This window comes from Maniola hyperantus, chromosome 17, assembly GCF_902806685.2.
Source record: "Maniola hyperantus chromosome 17, iAphHyp1.2, whole genome shotgun sequence".
NCBI lineage: Eukaryota > Metazoa > Arthropoda > Insecta > Lepidoptera > Nymphalidae > Maniola > Maniola hyperantus.
The window spans coordinates 3976362-3995955 of NC_048552.1; the positions used below are offsets into that span (position 1 = coordinate 3976362).

The 19594-nt window shown below is 38.4% G+C and overlaps 1 protein-coding gene across 1 annotated transcript; it reads left to right on the forward strand.

Annotated features, from left to right (window-relative positions):
* Positions 1–1987: 1987 nt before the first annotated feature.
* On the forward strand, positions 1988–3718 carry fd102C (forkhead domain 102C). The gene has a single exon (XM_034977702.2). It carries the CDS (start codon positions 2008–2010, stop codon positions 2959–2961), a length of 954 nt encoding a protein of 317 aa, XP_034833593.1. The 5' UTR covers positions 1988–2007; the 3' UTR covers positions 2962–3718.
* The last annotated feature ends 15876 nt before the right edge of the window (positions 3719–19594 follow it).

Here is a 19594-nt window from a genome sequence, read left to right on the forward strand (position 1 = left end):
GCAACGAACGAAATTAATAAAGGTGCGTGTTTCGTTAAAATCTGATTGGCTTTTGGAGATTTTTGGCATGGGCGCATTAACATGCGTGCGGCGCGTCGCGGTGTCCGCGGTGTTTTGTACAACACCTCGTTTGTTTTATCCGCAACTAATTTGAGCGACGCGGACGTCCGCTGCGATAATTCGATTTGTGCTCGAATGCGAATGCGAACCTACCTATCTACCCAAATACTTAATGTACCTAGCCATGTAGTAACCTTCAGACGCTTTTAGTTTTTATTCAAACAATAATTTAGTACTTAAAAAAAACTACTCATGTATTTTCTTTCCTGACATGGGGGTGCAAGTGCACCCTGCTGCTGGCACCCATGGTATCTGCAATCTGCATACCTACTGATCTGCACACGTTGCATCCCAAATGCAATATGTAGTTAGATAGGTAGTTATACCTAGGTAATAGCTTACCTATCTCTACCCCTATTATAAATGTGAAAGTGTGTTTGTTTGTTGGTTTGTCCTTCAATCACGTTGCAACGGAGCAACGGATCGACGTGATTTTTTGCATGGGTATAGTTTAAGACCTGGAAAGGGACATAGACTACTTTTTATCCCGGAAAATAAAAGAATTCCCACGGGATTTTTAAAAACTCAAAACCACGAGTACGAAGTCCCGGGCATCAGCTAGTCTAATAATAAATTATATTTGTATAAGCAACTATTTGAAATGTTATGAGAATGTGTAGCAAAAAATATAAGGTGAATGTGCCAAATGTGAGCCATGATACGAAACACGGAAAATTTCCTCGTAATTTTCTAATTCCGGAACATTGCTTTCCCCAACAAAAGCCAACAAGGAGACAGTAAACAAAATGGCGTATTTAAATGGGCGGCAACTGCATTGTTAGCCCGCGGCGTCTCGTCGATATCTCTATCTGTGCCACTCGCACTCCCGGACTATTCTCTTTATTTTCCTTTCTCATTCACTACGTCATAAAATGTAGAAAAACCATGGAAACCCCACTTTAACTCATCAACTTAAAGTTCAATTTGAAATGGTGAGGGTTAAGGGTAAGCTATCACAGCCGTTTACCGCGACATGTGAAACTGTTGCACGTTGTTCTGTCTCTGTCACTCTTTCAATGAAAAGCGCATTTTTGATGTTGCGTCCCTTTCCTTCGCGCCTCCTGAGAAGTAATGTGTTGTTGCTTGTTGTGATATCTCCAAAATAACAGGGAAGTACTCGCTACGAAGTTGTCATTTGTAACGGTTTTGAAAAGGAGCGACAGCAAATAAAATAAGACTATAAGACTAATACTCAGAGTATTATATTTTTCTTGCAATTTATACTTTTATCTACAATAATAGGAAGAATAATTACCTATGCATACTCGTACAGCGTACTTTAGTTTCCTTAGTTTACTTATAATAAATCGTAGAAATAATACATACAGGATGTAAGTAGAACGCTAGCAAAGACGAAGATAGGCTGATCACTGACAAGATACATAACACAGGATTTAAAATCCTGTATTTTCTAAAAGTTAACAATGTATTAGAGATAAAACATCTGGCACTAAGTAGAGGTCAACAAACGTACCCACACACCCGCACAGCCCCCGTGCTAACCCGATGCGGGCGTGCGTGGGTGACGTGCATATACAAGGCGTCCCCCTCGCCTCATACCAACTTAACCCAATTCCCACCTCGACCTGTCGCGGACTATAGCTAGGTACTTAAGAAGGCTGTATAAGTATCTACTTCGGCAATTCTTTTGCTCAATTTTATTACTTCACAGCTCATAAATCACAAAAGTTTACCTGCGGTCTGTACCTCGGCCTCAAGGCAGGGCGCCCGTCGCAAAGCCGCCAGAGTGGGGCGTCGCTAAACAAAAACACGTATACAAGGAGCGGGCGAGCGGTGATTGGCCGACTGCGGAGCGGCCCTCTGCAGCCGGCGCCCTCCGCGTCGAGCCCCACGAGCCGCACTCGCGCCCCGACCGTCGCCGCGAACATGTGCAGCGGAGCCGACGGAGGCTCCTGGCCGCTGGCCAAAGACGCGCCCGCCGTCACCGCCGCCGCGATTGACCACTACCGCCTGCAGCTGTACAACTACGCCGTCGCCGAACGCCTCCGCCTGTACCCGCCGGCGCCATGCTACGGGCCCTACGCGCCCCGCCTCGCGCTGTCCATGTCCCTGCTCCAGCAGCGCGCGCTCCAGCCGGAAGAACCGAAACCACAACACAGCTACATCGGCCTCATAGCGATGGCCATACTGAGCTCACCGGAACGCAAGCTCGTTCTCTCCGACATCTATCAGCACATATTGGACAACTACCCCTATTTCAGATCTCGAGGTCCCGGGTGGAGGAATTCGATTCGGCACAATCTGTCCCTAAACGACTGCTTCGTAAAAGCGGGAAGATCTGCAAATGGAAAGGGACATTATTGGGCTATTCACCCGGCTAATGTTGAGGATTTTCGTAAAGGCGATTTCAGAAGACGCAAGGCGCAGAGGAAAGTGCGGAAACATATGGGACTGGCCGTGGACGATGATGGTGAAGATTCACCGTCACCACCGCCGCAATCACCTCCACCGACAACTTTGGCGCTACCTTTTTGGGGTGGCGGAAGAATCGCAGGTGGAGCGCAAGCACGGAAGCGGCAGTTTGACGTAGCTTCGCTACTTGCGCCAGATGATGCTCCGGAAAAACGCGAACGGAGAGACAGCAGTGCAGAAGAAGAAGTCGAGGAAGATATTGATGTCGTCGCGAGTGACCAGGAAGAAGTGCGATCGATGGAGGAGGAAACGCGGCCGCCGTTGGCTCCGGCTGCGCACTATCCGTTGTTAGGGGGCTGGTGGCCCGCGCTGGACCCTGCTCTGCTGCAGCAGCTGCGTCGACATGCTGCACCGCACTCTCCAGCTCCGCCCAGTCCTCCGGACCAACAGCGCCCACCGGACACTTAAATCTAAATGCTTTAACGAGACACTAAACACTGGATTACGATACCTACTTGGAACAGTGTAAAAAACACACAGTTTGCGACGGTTTTAGGAGTGTTCAGTGTTGTGTTATGTATATAAATGTGAATAGTGAATCAGTATTAATTCCCGAAAAATATTGTGTAGTGAACGAAATCAATTTCTTTTTCCTAATGCTATTTTGTTTTCCAACTATTTTTTTTCTAAGAAACTATTTTAGAGCGCTGCGCACGCGTTGAACTCTTTTGCATGCGTAGGAATATATTTTTATGTTATTTTCATTTCATTTCATACCAGTTTGATTTTATCAAGTTCATATTTTTAACTAGAATTAAAGATATAGTTTTTTATCTTTATAGTTATCATATAAATAAATATCTCTGTACATTGTTTATACCTACTTTAATATTTTCTTTTATTTTATTTTTATAAATAGTATAAATTATTGTAAATGTAAGTTGCTACACTTATATGAGCACTGTCTATATAGTATATACCCGTGATCCATGAAGCTACTTAATAGCAAATAATATTACTATGTATTTCAAAGTCTGAAAACGACCAAGTGACTGTAGATATTCGTAGATACTGTCTGTAAATAACGTTAAAGCATCTACTCATTGTTGTTATTAGTAACATGTGAATATAATGTTGTTAATTTGCTAGAAAAGTCGGATTGAATAGAATAAGTAAGTAGGCGTAAGACAAGTCTATAAAATTCAATAAATAGAAATTATACTTACATACAACTTTTTCATTTATAGGTATCCTGGTGAAAATCACATATTCATTTTAAAACTAATCACATAAAGTTACAAATTAATTTAGGTAGGTAGTTATAAAAGTATACCTCTTTACATACCTAGGTACTTCATTGCTTTTACTGAGATCTCTTTCGTCTTATTTATTGAAAACCTTTTCACATAGTACTTTGGTAGGTATCTACCTACGCTTTTTAGAAATTTAAGTACCTACTTATCCGTTGATAGAAAATAAAAAATACACAATATCATCAAAAATTACCTTAACGCCACAGTTTTGGTAGGTAGGTACCTACCTACATTTATTTTTTGTGTTTTAGGGTATTGGTCCTAATCATTATATTTAACGCAAACATATTATCTATTAGATATATATAAAATCAGTCCATCAATGCATTACTTTATGCTTTATTTTGTTTAAAACTTTGTGACCTGACTGTCTATCTTGGCTGCACATATTATTAACACGTTTCTTAGATTGAGTAAAAAAAGTGTTGTCCAGTAGGTACCTACCTGCTTTAGATTCTGAGATACTCAAGTAACTTTATAATTTAATTCATATTTTTTTTAATATCCCTTAATAACTATTTTCTGATTGATAAATACCTACCTACTTATTTGTGTCAAAAATGATTAGGTTATCTTTCTAATCAATACAAATAGCCATTCAATTAATTATTACCTAACTGATACCTACCAAACAAATTAACTTATCTAATCTATAAATAATTAAAATTATAACAAGCTATCAGTAAGTACCTATAATAAGCAAGAAAATCTATAACTTGAAATCGATTTAGTGTCTAAATATTCTAAAAAGTTTTACTTAATATTTTCCCAGAAGTTTAAATACATTTTCCCACGGACTTTAATTGTTTAATGTTTAGACTTTAGTTAATACGTGAGATTGGTACTTAAACCTGTCTACTTACCAATGAACTTGCTAGGTGCTAAGGACCACGTTGTATTAGAAAATATTACTGCAGCTACCGTGTTTCACCAGAAATGTGAATCATTTTTATAAGTAAGTTTGTATCGTGAGCATGAGTAAACTTTGCAACAGTAGGTACTATATAAAAGAAGCTTTGTAAAAAGAATGAGTAAGACAGTAAATAGGTAGTAGGTAGGTACTTGTGTACTTCATATTTTTTATCATTTAAAGTACACGGGGATTATGGATTTGGATAAAAGGTTTTTTATAGTACTTATAGATACGTTTTTAGTAGGTACAATATATTAGCATTTAAACTACCGTGAGTGATTTCCAAACCGGTCAAAACCGCGGCGCGTGCGCGAACGGACTCCCTTGAAAAAGGACCCCGTATGGGTTCGAAACTAGTCGGGCTAACGTCGACTACACACGTGAGTACAGCCGGGACAGATATTATTTAGAAAGGTACAATATATTTTCAGTATGCATACGAAATGTTGCCCACAGTCCTTCTATCATACTCGTGAACAAGAGGTTCTAAATTATATTTAGGTACAACGAAGGAAAACCTACTTATTATAAAATATGCGAAAGGATGTTTGTTTCTTGATTTGTGGGTTTGTTAGCCTGTTGGTTTGACCTTCAACCACGTCGCAACAAAGCAATGAATGCAGTACTTACATGGTTTTAGGGTTCCATACCTCAAAAGGAAAAAAGTAACCCTTATATAGGATCTCTTCGTTGTGTGTTTGTGGGGAAATCTATAGGAAAATTCTCGTGGACCTAGAACCATGAAATTTGGCAGATAGGCAGGTCTTATAGCACATAGAAGATCTCACTCTCATATACATAGATGGAAAAAATCTGGAAACCGTGTGTATTTGTGGTTACATCAATAAGTAATATGAACTAGTGCCATGTACTAATTTTAAACACTGGTTATCAATCTTTACAATTCACAATCCTTTACGACCCGCACCTGATAAAGGATCGGGTGTTACATTCCAAACTGATTGAAATCACCAATTCCACAAACACAGCATAGCTATTTGTATAAAACATGTTCTCACGGTAGATGAAGCTTTTAACGAGCCAAATTCGTGAATGAATCATTTTATGAAACAATGGATGTTTGTTCACTTTTAATAATATTTTCCTGTCTATTATTTTGATAAGTAGGTAGGTATATTTCATATAAAGGGGAGATTAATATAGTATTCTTAAATAATCGGTCTTAAATCCCCTGACTAAGTCATAGTGGTTTAGTCGGGGAGTCCGGTATTCGATAGTGAGTCCGCTGACTTTTCGGAGTAATGTATGTTTTAAGCAATTAAAGTATCTGTTGCTTTAACGGTGAAACATCTTGAGGAAACCTGCATGCCTGAGAGTTCTCCATAATGTTCTCAAAGGTGTGTGAGGTCTGCCAATCCGCATTTGGCTAGCATGGTAGACTAGGTATGACTCGGTAGTGAGCCGATCAGCCAGTAGATTCCCCGCTAGGTGGACAGACGACATCAAACGAGTCGCAGGGAGCCGCTGGATTCAGGCACAGCTGGACATACTGTCTCTTGTAGAGAGACGGTATGTCCAGCTGTGAAGTCTATCTATTGACAATGATGACAATGATGTTTCTGAGAGTGTAATAGAGATACAAATTACTGAATCATTTTTGATGTAATTTTACTTAAAATGTAAGTATGTAGGTACTTTATTTAAAAGAATCTTACAATAAATTCCAAATGTTTGCCCAGTGCCTTTTGGTACGTAGTCACTTTCCGGTTTAGGCGCGTTATTATGCAGAATAGGTTATTCAATCCCCGTGTTATCAGGTTATCAGCCAACAATGGGCATTAGTGGTAATCGTCTAATAGTAAACAGGCTGTGAAAGGTTGGGAAGGGTGCGTCAACTTCCTGAGTATTGCGCCTTTGTGGAGGACCTTAAGGTGGGATTACCATACATACAATCGATCAGCATCATTCACAAACATTGTCATCATTTTTAAGATTTCTGCTTTTTTTTTAAATTTTAACTAAAACATATTTTTGAATACCTACTTAGTTTTAGTTTTCATCGTTTTCCTTGTTTAGTACCTACCTATATTTTATTTTTTCATAGTGTAGGTACCTACAGCTGTCATCATCATCATGATCAACCCATCACCGGCTCACTACAGAGCACGGGTCTCCTCTTAGAGTGAGAAGGGTTTTGGCCATAGTCTACCACGCTGGCCATGTGCGGATTGGTAGACTTCACACACCTTTGAAAACAAGGAGGTCGGGGGTTCGATCCCGGGCACGCACCTCTAACTTTTCGGCGTTAGGTATGTGCGTTTTAATTAATTAAATATCACTTGCTTTAACGGTGAAGGAAAACATCGTGAGAAAACCTGCATGCCTGAGAGTTCTCCACCTACACCTGTATCTAATACAAATTCATACATATTCGCATATAAATGCGAAAGTGTGTCCGTCTGTCTGTCTGATAGGTAGCTACCTCCCTACCTAAAAATAGGTAATCTATAGTTACTTCCTATATTTCTTCCAGAATAAGTGTGTAGGTAACATACAATTTGGTACCTATAAGTAGGTAGTACCTATTATGTATGTAGATATATATTTTTTTCGACCTAATGAAAAGTGAACATTTTACACCACACTTTTAGACCAAAGCACTAAATAAAAATAGACCGTAGTCTGTGCCAGGGCTAATATAATAATTAACATATAATATAACATAATGAACCAATGAACTGTAGACAGGTAACTGCTATTAGGTATATATAGGTACTTGTACCCACTCCATGAGAGCTGATTATACAAAGGTAAAAACCACAGCACTTTTACTCCAAAAATCCAATTATCGCTAAAACAAAATGGTTTGGAATGAAAGAGTCCATTAGCCACCGAGGCGAGGAGACAAGGTCCGGGGAACGTAAAACGTCCACTCCGCGAATTGTCCACTCCCGAATCTAAACGCTCCCAATTCCGTCAAGTGTCGACAAAGGGAGACTTTTAGCGGCAACAATGAGTGAATGAAGCAAATTACCTACCGCTTTTCGACTCTTGAAAGCGCTCACCCAGCCGCACCGGCTGGCGCATTGTCGCCGGACGGTTTGCGCCTCGAAACAAACGATAACAATAAACAGTAAAAAGGAAAGTGTAGTATTTTGCGTGAAGTGCGAGGGACAAAGCGTAATAGGTGTTAATGCGCCGGAGTCGCTGAGCAGAGTGAATGGCGCCGCGGGTTCGCCCCGGACTATTTTTATAACAAATCATCGCCTCCGTGATTGACAACATTGTGTTTTTTTCTTTTGAATTACTAACGAACTATTTTTATTCATTCTACCCGTCTATTTTAATTCTGTGTCATATTACAGCTTCTTAGATTAATTTTGAAGTGAAAATCATGTTTCTATACCTAAAAGAATATAAACATGATAAAATATAACCTATGAACCCATTTCGAATTAGGTACCTACTACTTTTCCATCGATATAATATTCCTAGAAGGTAGGTACCTACGTCCCTACCTGATCTCAAATCAATATCCATATCCACAGTTCCATACTTAATAAAATAAATGCGAAAGTGCGTCTGTACTCTGTATGTCTGTCCGTCTGTTAGCTTTTCACGGCTCATCCGTTAGCCGATTTTGGTACAGAGATAGCTTGCATCCTGGGGATGGACATAGACTACTTTTTTCAAAGAGTTCCCAGGGGATTTTCTAAAACCTAAATCCACGCGGACAAAGTCGCGGGCATTATCTAGTAATTATATAAGTACAATAAGCAAGTAGGTATATATAACTAAAGCATAACCAACCCATGCCCTCATAAGGTCCTACAAACTGCAATGAGTAAGATTAAAAATATGGAATTAGTCAGCTGAAGTGACAATGGGCAGGCCACGTCTGGCCGCTGGGGCAGACGTGTTCTGGAGTGGAGACGAAGCAAGTGCAGTGTGGGATGATCTCCAACCCGCTGGACTGACGACCTTAAGAAGGTAGCGGGAAGTGGGCGAATGAGGAAGGCGGAGGATAGTAGAGGACCTACTTAGTTTTCCTGCTCTTGAGAAGGCCAATGTCCAGCAGTGGATGCAAACAGGCTGATTGATTGAAGGAATGTGCCTTGATTTATTGAATTATTTTGTACTAAGTAGTTATATACCTACCTAGTCTCAAAATTCCACAAAACCTTCACCTGGCTTTATTTTCAGAGGCAGGAATGCCTAGGTATATTGTGCCTACAGATATATTATACACATAGGTACAATCCCTAAAAGTAACTTAATATCTATCAAAAGAAATATTAAAAGCATCATTGCGCAATATTGCCCGTCAACACTTCAGAAAACACAGGACTCGTACAATGGGGAACCAGCTTGCAGCCACCACTTTATTTGCACGCGACAACCGACTGAATACTTCAGGAATAAGGACTAAACTAGCACGATAATTAATGGAAGTAATGACAAGGGTGTATGTTGTCTAGTTAGTTCAAACACCAGCAAAACAAACAGGAATTGAGAGGCGTCGAGTGGACCGCCCGCAAATTCGCACTTCAAGTTGAGGGTTCATGGAACACGAGCAAACGATACGAGGGTATGTGAGGAAAATGCTCAGCGCCATTGTTTGACGACTCTCGAGTTATTTATTTTTATCAGGACAAAACCAATAGGTAGCTAGAGGGTGATATGGCGATATGGCAGACTTGTGACTATGTAGATACTCTAAGATAAACGAATATTAAGTAGATACTTACGTCTTGTTTTGGAGATGTCTCTCAACAAGATGACAATCGGGATATGAGGCGTGGGGAGTGGGGACGCCCCGCACACCCACATGTCGCCTGCGCTCGCCCGCACCGGGCTAGCGATGGGGTTGTGCGGGTGTACGGGGCGTTCCCTCTCCGATTGCCATTTCAACCTGTCGCGTATCACTTATCTTACAAATTCAACAATTGAAAATCAAAGTCTTTCTACCTATTTTGAATAAATGCTTTGAATTCGCAGATACCGTTTCTGTTTCCTTTGTGACTTAGAATTCTGCGAGGTAGAAGAGGACGAGGTCCAAGATTCTCGATGTCTCAGCCCACGTTGGAAGTTTGCATTAAAATTCAAACTGCACTTTTGTTCAGATGCACGATTTGGTGCCTAGGTTTACCTAAAAATTGCAATGCTATCAGACAACTGTAGGTTATATTTTCCATAAAATGAGCTGGCTATCTTTTAAGAAAAATCTGCCTACCTAAATAGTATGTAGATAAAGTTGAAATCAATTTCCTAACCTAATGTCTCGTGCAAAATGAAAAATTCACTATCCGTTTCTAATTTGTAGATATTTCATGATATTCAGGTACCTACTGATACTTAATTTGATTTTAGTCTATATTTGACACTTGTTTAAATGCATAAAGGTGCTTGTAATAAAAAAAGCAGTGGTAGTCTAGTAGTTAAGATGTCGGCCTCTCCTAATTGGGGGTCCGGAGTTCGATCCCGGGCACTTCTAACTTTTCGAAGTTATGTGCGTTTAAAACGTGTAACGTTGTGGTCCCAAGGTGCTGGAATGGCAACCTCGCACCGGAAGACGCAGTGTTGGAAGACGCCCCACTAGGTGGACGGACGACATCAGACGAGTCGCAGGGAGCCGCTGGATTCAGGCGGCGCAAGACCGTGGCGTGTGGAAGTCCCTACAAGAGACCTATGTCCAGCAGTCTGCATGCCCGAGAGTTCTCCATAATGGTCTCATAGGTGTGTGAAGTCTGCCACTTCTCACCTGGCCAGCGTGTTCGACTATACCTACGGCCAAACCCTTCTTTCTGAGAGTTGGATTTACCTACCTATATCTTTTGCAAATTTTCACAATATTTTCGGAATACAATAATTCGATAATGACTATTGCCTATAATGACTCTGTCAATTATGTACTTACAAACGTTTCTTACATTAAAATAACAAATTAAATAAAACAAATTAAATATAACAAATTATTATCATGTAACGCTCCCTAGTGCTAGTGCTTCTATACATAATGTATATATTATTTATGGAAGCACTATAAAATCGATTAATGGACGGAATGATAAGCAACATACTAAACCTTAGTGGTTTTTTTGTTGTGTTAAAAGTATTTGTAAAATGTTCAATATTTGATAGTTAATAAAAAAAAAAAAAAAAAAAACATAATTATGCAAAGGACCGTTTGTTGTACAATCTAATTAATTATTTATTTAATCTGACTTTACGTAGGTAGGTACAATATTATTTAGATTGACCCGAAAATCTGGTCTACAAATAAACAAAAAGTTCAGAACAATCAAATGCAAAATATATCCCAAAAATCCGTGAACAGTTTTCGATCCAGCGATCCCGGAATCGCAACATTGAAGCGTATAAAAATCGAGTCCTATTCCCATAATATGAATGCGAATAAAGCGATTGTCGAGCATTGAGAGCCGGTCGCGTGTACACATTTAATTGTGACCGGAGGAAACAGATGCTGATTACTGGGGCCCGAGGGACCGAGCTGGAGAAAGTTTATGTTTGATTCGCTATTTATTTATGTTTTAAAGTGGCTAGGCACAATTCGAATGAAATAAAAAACTTTTAAGTAAGTATAAGTAAGTTTACAAAACAGCAAAATTTCTAAAGAATATTAAGATAAGTTGGTACTGGTCTGTACGTAACGTGTGGAATTTTTATTTGTCGTTTTTAATCTTTAAACTTGGTGGTAACTTGGTTTAAAAAAAAATTGTCGATATAAGTCCCGAAAATTGCTATTGCGCTGGAACCATGTCTCTTTAACATCGAAATGTCGTCATTTTGACGTCAGTTGCAGTAAAAATATACATCAGTTCGAAACTTCAGTCTAGTGCTGACGTCACTAAAATGGCGGCCACGCGCATTAGCAATTTGCTGGAGTTATACCAAGAGTGGTACCTACCTTGGTTTAAAATAATTTTGTCGATACCTCTAACAGCTAAATAAAACAAACATGTGCATCGATGCGCGAGCCCACTCGACACTGATCGCCATATAAAAAGCATTAACCAAACAGTGACATAGAAACCTCTTCGGATATTTTTATCTTTTTACAGTGCTCGGTGGTCTCTGTTATTGTAAACATTGCTAGATTAATCAATATCCATAGAATTATTTATTGAGTGCTATGGATACCATAATAATATGCTTGTTGTATATCTAAGTTGTGAAGCCGTTTTATCGAACCTATCTAACTCGCAGGTAGGTAAGTTGAGGTACATAACTATAGTGATAGATAGACGAGTATGATTCGTAATGTTATTTTTGCTTAGTAAAGCTTAGTATGTGTTACCTTTTTATTATTTAAACTAGCTGTTACTGTAGCTGTTAGCTGTACTGTATATTATTTAAGTATTTAGATTAGAACTTAGAACTATCTGATGCTCGCTCGCTGAAGATTTTTAAATGTCCCGTAAAAGATAGAAGAACAATTTTTCCGGGTTAAAAAAGCCTAATATTGCACTCTGAAAGACTTTATAAGGACCTACCCATTAGTTATCTATCCAAAAAATCACGTCGAACCGTTAGTCCGTTGCAGTGATTGTAGAACAAATCTACAAACTAACAAACAAACCCACTTCACACTTATTATAATACCTATCTATGGATAGTGATGCTAAGTCAACGGCTAGGTAAGTAGGTACCTACCTACTGTATCTGTTGGTTAAGTCCAGGGTCTTTCTGTTTGAAAGCACTGATCTTACTGCACAGATTTTGTTTTAAAATTTCCCAAAAAAAAAAATAACATGTTTCGGTTTATACTAGCCGTACAAAGCTGGGCCGAGTCGGTTATTATTTTAATAAAAGGTCCCGAATTTCTGGTCGATTTGATTATAATACCTAATAAAACCGCAAAACTGTTTGCAAATTAGCATTTAATAATGTTCGCCGCGAAAACCTTGTTACCTAATTTAGTACATGGAGATGGTTGGATAACTACCTAATTTTATTAGAAAACTAGCTGATGCTCGCGACTTCGTACGCGTGGATTTAGGTTTTTAAAAATCCTGTGGGAACTCTTAAATTTTCCGGGATAAAAAGTAGCCTATGTCCTTCCCCGGGGTGCAAGCTACCTCTGTACCAAATTTCATCAAAATCGGTTGAACGGTTGAGCCGTGAAAAGCTAGCAGACAGACAGACAGATAGACAAACAGACAGACAGACAGACACACTTTCGCATTTATAATATTAGTATGGATATTTATGATAATGTTTCAGTTGAAATTTTATTTACTTGGATGGTAGGATTCGGGCCTATGAACCCTAGCGCTTATATTGACGTACTTAGATACCCTGGGAACGAAGGGACTCTGTCGGCTTTGTTATTGAGAATGCGACTGCAAATGGAGATAGGTACAAGAAGACAAAGTATAAGGAATGGAACTGGAAAAAACTTCTTGACTCAAAGAAGAAAAACTGCTACATCTATAGTATCTTCAAGCTTATTTTTTATCCACTACAGAACTCGGTACTTCGGTTTTCCAGGATAAAGAGTCTACACATGCCCTTCTCCGGGACGCAAGCTACCTACTTATCTCGCATTTCGTCAAAATCAGTTCAACGGATGGGCCGTGAAAAGCTAGCACTAAGACAGACACTTTCGGGTTTATAATAGGAAGAAACTAAAAGGCCAAATTCGTAGACCCAAAGTCGGTCACCCATCCAATTACGGACTGGGATCAACGTTGCTTAACCAGCGTGATCGGTTTAACGATCTGGTTCCCTCGGGTATAGCCGTACCTACTGGCGATGTTTGCGCGGTTACCAGTTGTAACCCGACACAGCTCCTACGTTTATTGTCAGTCCTCTTCCACGCAATCGCCATGCAATGATTCCACTACGGAGTTTAATGGACATTTTTCATATCATCTAAAAGCTATATTTTTAATACATTACTTTTTTAAGCTAAGAGCTTAAAACTAGAAACACAGGAAATCATTACCTACATAGGTATGTACCTATACCGTATGGGTCTGTGAAATTTTGCTGTAATCTGGGATATAGACAGATCCTTAAATCAATAGGTAATTGATTACAAAATCATAAAATACATGCTGCATTATTTGTAACTTTTTCTAAATTAAGTACTAACTCATGCCCGCTATTTCGTCCGCATGAATGAAATTTAGAAATTACAGAAATTTCTAACCCCAAATTTAGGCGTTGAATTTTCAAAAACCCTTTCTTAGTTCGAGCTGATGTTATATTTTTATTTCGGGTGACGTCAACATAACGTTATTTCGATGTTAATGAGACATGGTTCCAGCGCAATAGCAATTTGCGGGACGTAAACCTAAGTACATCTATTATTTTTGTCATTATTTTCAAGTAATATGAACTGATATAAATAAATAAATAAATAAAATAAAAATCTTTTTTATTCGAATAAACTTTTACAAGTACTTACGAATAGTCGAATGCATCTACCACTGGTTCGGAATGCCTTAAAACGAATTTGCGTTCACCTTTGTTTAGCTTTTCTATGTTCTCCTAGAACTTAAAAAGCTAGAACGCTGGTGTCCGATAATGTCCGATATGCTCGTAAGCAAGCAGCCACCAAGCTTTTCGTTGAAGATGTTTGCCCGAGCCGTCTCGATGCGTATTTATTTACACATGTAGCCCGATGTGTTTCTAATGAGCTCCTCTGTTTTCCCGGCGATCAATATACCCTGTTATATCAACTACCAGTCTTTGTGCTTTGTCCCACCGTCCGTAATTACGTTGGAGTCGGAATGCTCAAATATTTGCCCAAAACTTTCTTCCATTAATGAGCTACCGATAATGTCTCCGGATTTTTGAATATTTGTCTAAATATTACCCAATGTTTGAAGAGAAACGTATTTTTTATCCAATAATGTTGAATAATTAATAATTTTGTTTGATGTTTGTCTTTTATTTTATTTGTATTGCACTAGCTGGGCTCGTCCTGACTTCGCACGGGTTGGCTTATGGGTTCTATGGAAAATGTGAATGCTATAGGTACAGAGGGTATAAAACTTTCTCTTAAAATAGTCTAAACGATGATGAAAACCACCTTAGACCATAGAGACGTAAGTACATAATAGTTCTAACTTCTATGCCTTACTTTAGACATATTTTTAGCGATTTTGACGGCCACAGAGATAGCTTGAATCCTGCGGAAAGACATAGCCTGTCTTTTTGCGGGATTCAAGCTATCTAGCTTTTTGTTGCTAAATAATTTTTTAAAGAGGTAACAATATGACATTTTAAAAAAAACGGAACCCTAAAAACCTAAATACGTGGACGAAGTCGCCAACGTCAAGTATATGGCATAGTAGGTAGGTATCACTGTGCCAAATATGCATCTCGGACACAGATAGAGACACCTTTTTATCCCAGAAAATCGAACAGTTTTTGCTAGATTTTCAATATCTAAACATAAATCCAAGCGAACATAATCTAGTAGATAATTTAGATAAATGCGTATTTTTGATACAATAATAAATAATTCTAAATCTAAATATATAACAGGAAAAGGTGATTAACTGACTGATTTGGCATGCAGATAGCTATTATGACATATATAATAGGCATCCGCTAAGAAAGGATTTTTGAAAATTCAATCCCTAAGGGGGTGAAATAGGGGTTTGAAATTTGTGTAGTCCACGCGGACGAGGTCGCGGCCCGCAGGAATAAGCTATAGTTTGCTATAATATGTAGGTATGTATTTAGTGAATAACAATATTGTTTGATGTTTGCCTCGTTTATTTACATTGCAATGTTTGTTATTTTATTTTAGAAGGTGGATTTTAAGAAATGCAGAAGGAATAATACCTATTGCTGAGAAAGCAAATATTATCATCAGTGAATAAAGGAAACTAAGTGTACAGGTTTTTGTATGCTATTCGTGTTTCTTACAAACTGATTTAATTCTGTAAATAAATATTGATTCTACTCTTGATGTTTGGTTTTAAAAAGTAGTTTTAGCATTTCACACATCATGTTATATTTTCATCAAATAAATATACTTAGTACGAAATAAATTTTCACACGGCATTTTAAATCTATGGGTCAATTGTCATAATTGTCACTTATTATGAAAATTACGGTTCACCTTTAGAATAAGGATTAAAATCGTACTTTTGGCTTGAAGTTTGACACATAAAAATAAAATGCCGCGTGCGAAGTCATTCTTTAGGTATTAGGTATACCTACCAATACTACAAATGCAATCTTTAAAATGTAGATAATGTAAGATCTAGGAAAATAATTGTAAGTACTAAATAGTATTCTGTGTTATTAGTTAGGTAGGGCCAAAAGTGGTGTTGGTAGGTACTTAGATACTTTTAGAAAAGTTTCATGAACGCATGAAGGCTTTGGCTACTGTATCGAATTCAAATCTGCAGTGTTCATAACATAACAATTGGTAAGTAGGTATAGGTACCTGACCTCAGTTGGACAATATTTTGAGCTGGCTATAAAGCTAAATATAATGACTGAGCTCAATGATCACGTGTTGTTGTAAACGACAAATCAAAGTTATTTTAAGCTCGGTAAAGACCCCAAATCAAAAGATGAAAACTTATTCATGCCCAATTGCCAATTGTCATGGTAAGTATAATTTTATCAAAAGCGACCACATCAGGATAATGTAAAGTCCCGAGTCATCTCAATAAACGTTGGATGGATCGCTTTTAGAGATGGACAATTTCACAGATAAGTAGCATGTGAAAAATCACGAAACAAAATTACACAATGTTTAAAAATTATTGAATTTAGTCCCGCTGTATTGTTAAATTTATATACACTTAACACTGTTAAATTTACTACACAAACGTTTGCATATGATAACGCTGATAATAATATTGTAATGGAAGAGCTGTGTCTTCTGACACAGAACTAATCCTACTCCTAAAAGATGACTCCAACTTCTTAGAGTTACTGTAAACCTAAGTTATTTGAAATTTATAATTTATTTATTTATAATTAATCTAAAACGCTAAAGAGCGCGTGAGCGAGATTACTCACATAGCTGCGTATTAGAGTGAGAAGAACATCTAGTTTTTGCACTTACATTAATGTATGCGAAAATTCGCTTTCCGTGACAAGTCAACCTGCGGAATATCAGCGCTACAGCAAAGGAAAATTGGAAAAATCACTTTCCGTGCAAATCACCTGTGAAATCACTGTGAAGAAAAATATTAATTTCACCAAATGAAAATTATTCAAAAGTAGCAATAATGCTCATCTCTAGTCGCTTTTCAAAATAATCCGAGGACAGACGAGTTTGCCTCCATTGTCCGCTAGTGTCAACACTTGAGGCTTCCACGAAGGCTTTGCGTCTAGCTTTCAAAACTTCACACTCACAATGGGCGTGTTTACGTTGTATAAACTTTAAATTATTGATCGGAATTTAATTTTTTTAATAACAAATTTATTTTGAAGCGTTTAGTCTGCCAGATGCAAAGAGTAGCATCTGAGTAGGTATTTGCCAACAGATAATCTCTATTCTATAATATAAAAATGAATCACCAAATGTGTTGCTCATCGCAAATCTCGAGAACCGCTGAACCGATTACGCTAATTATTTTTATAATATTCCTTGAAGTAAGAGGATAACCATCCTCTTACTTCAAGGAAAATTACGGAGAGAAAAATTTAAAAAAAAAATCTGAAAAAGAATCGACTGTTAGGCGGTACGAAGTTCGCCGGGGCAGCTAGTATAAAATAAAAAATACAATGCACAGAGAAACGTCTACACCCAATTACTGGCAAAGCGGCATGCATTTTTATAAGTGCGCAACTGCGGGATTACCATCTAACTTAACTTAAAGCTAAAAATACAAATATTATGATAAAATCAATGTGTAATTTAAAAAAAAACTAAGTAAGAATTAAGAAGTAGTATACGAGTCTATAGTGTTGTATCCATATACTGATACATCAATTTTTTTTGTACTGCTGCAGAGAGGGCGAATGAGGATCTGTGAACTTAAATTAGGGAGCTTTATGCTTAAAATCCACAATGCGTAGCGTGCCTACAGCTACCTGTCGATGCATATACTTATGTTGTTACCAACAACAGTTAGTGCATGACACACCACTTCAGTTGATTCGAGTACAGGGTTCATTTCAAGACTCGGCGTTTGTTTGTTTCCTCGTGTGTTTGTCTGTCCTTACGCCAGCGCCATGTTTGCCTTTACATTCTTTCCCTAAGGGCTTCTGACCCTTGGAAACCCACTAGAGAACTGATTTTTGTCTTTCAAATGTATACATCACTATCTTTCACTTCACTGCCCATTATTATAAATCCGAAAGTGTGTTTGTTTGTTAAATTATTTGATTGGCCTTCAATTGAACTGCAACAGAGGAATGAATCAATGTGATTTTTCGCAAAACCTGGAAAGTGACAGTACTTTTTGTCCCGGAAAATCAATGAATTTCTGTCGAAGTCATGTTCTTCAGCTAGTCCATAATCCTCATAATGATCAACCCTTCGCTGTCTCACTACAGAGCACGGGTCTCCTGTCAGAGTGAGAAGGGTTTTGGCCATAGTCTACCACGCTGGCCATGTGCGGATTGGTAGACTTCACACACCTTTTAAGAACATTATGGAGAACTCTCAGGCATGCAGGTTTAAAGTTTTTCTCTAGTAGAATTTCCAAATATACCTATATCCTTTCTTAGTGAGTGCTCCAGGTAGGTAGGTATGCCTCTACCTACCTGTCTATTTTATAAAAGGAACCTATTGTCAAAATTTCAAGATTTTGACATTCAGTGGTTTAAGCTGTGCGTTGATAGATCACTCAGTCCGCCAGTAAAAGCCTTTTTATCTATTCATAGATTTTGTGGTACGAAGTGATCAGGCAATGATCTAAATCTAAATTATTGTTTAGGCAAGTAGGTATGTAAGCAAAATTGATACATAATTAGTAGCTATGTTCGTATGAAACTTGTATACTTATATATTTTAATAATCATGAATATCAGCCATGTTAAATGACTAATAAGTATTCCCCTATCCTCTCCAACTAAGCGTGAAGCTTGTGCTAGGAGTAGGCACGACAATAGTGCAACGAGCGGGGTTTGAACCGTCGCGTCGCCGTCGACCTTTCGGTTTTTAGTCCACTTCGTTACCCGTTGAGCTATTGAGACTCTAAAAGCTATATAGCTGTAAGCTATGTGCAATACAAGCGATGTATTCAAAATGAGCCAGAAGTGAAAATCAAGCGAGCAACCCTTACATGCAAGAGCAATTTCCCAGCACGTAGTTGCGAGAACTGACATACGTCGTATTAGGTTAGCGCTCAAGTGGAGTTAGTGCCACAGCGTAGTTACACCAGTTAGATCAATAATTCAATGGGTAATTTTACTAAGGGCCTTTAATTGAAAATCTGGTGACTTATCGTTAATTGAAGTTTATTCAGGCAATGGAAAATCAACTTAATTAAATTTTTTAGCTGTCTGTTTAGTGTTTAATTTATCTGCTGATCTTTGCCAGTATAAAGACATCCAGGCACTGTCGGTAAAGTGTAAGGATAAAGACGTGATTTAATAAAAATATTTTAATACCTGGTAATACCTGTAATTACTGAATTTCACTATAAAGGACAGTACACGGCAGAAAATAATGTACATAGGTACATCGACCTTTAGAAAGAGATAGCTGTTTTGTAGAGGATTGTCTCTGTCGTTAAGACCGACAAAACGTCACATAGGTATGAGTGACAGAAACAACGTTCTACAATGCCGAAATCTCATTCTAAAGGTCAATGGCTTCAGCTTCGGCCGTGGCTAGTTACCACCCTACTGGCAAAGCCTTGCCGCCAGGCGTTTTAGCGTTCCGGTACGATACCGTGTAGAAACCAAAGGTAGTGTGGGTTTAATAAAAACTGCCATACCCCTTCCAACTTATCCCGCTGTCATC

What these genes read in the sequence shown, in the direction of transcription:
- fd102C (XM_034977702.2), top strand. Translation starts at nt 2,008, where the DNA reads ATGTGCAGCGGAGCCGACGGAGGCTCCTGGCCGCTGGCCAAAGACGCG.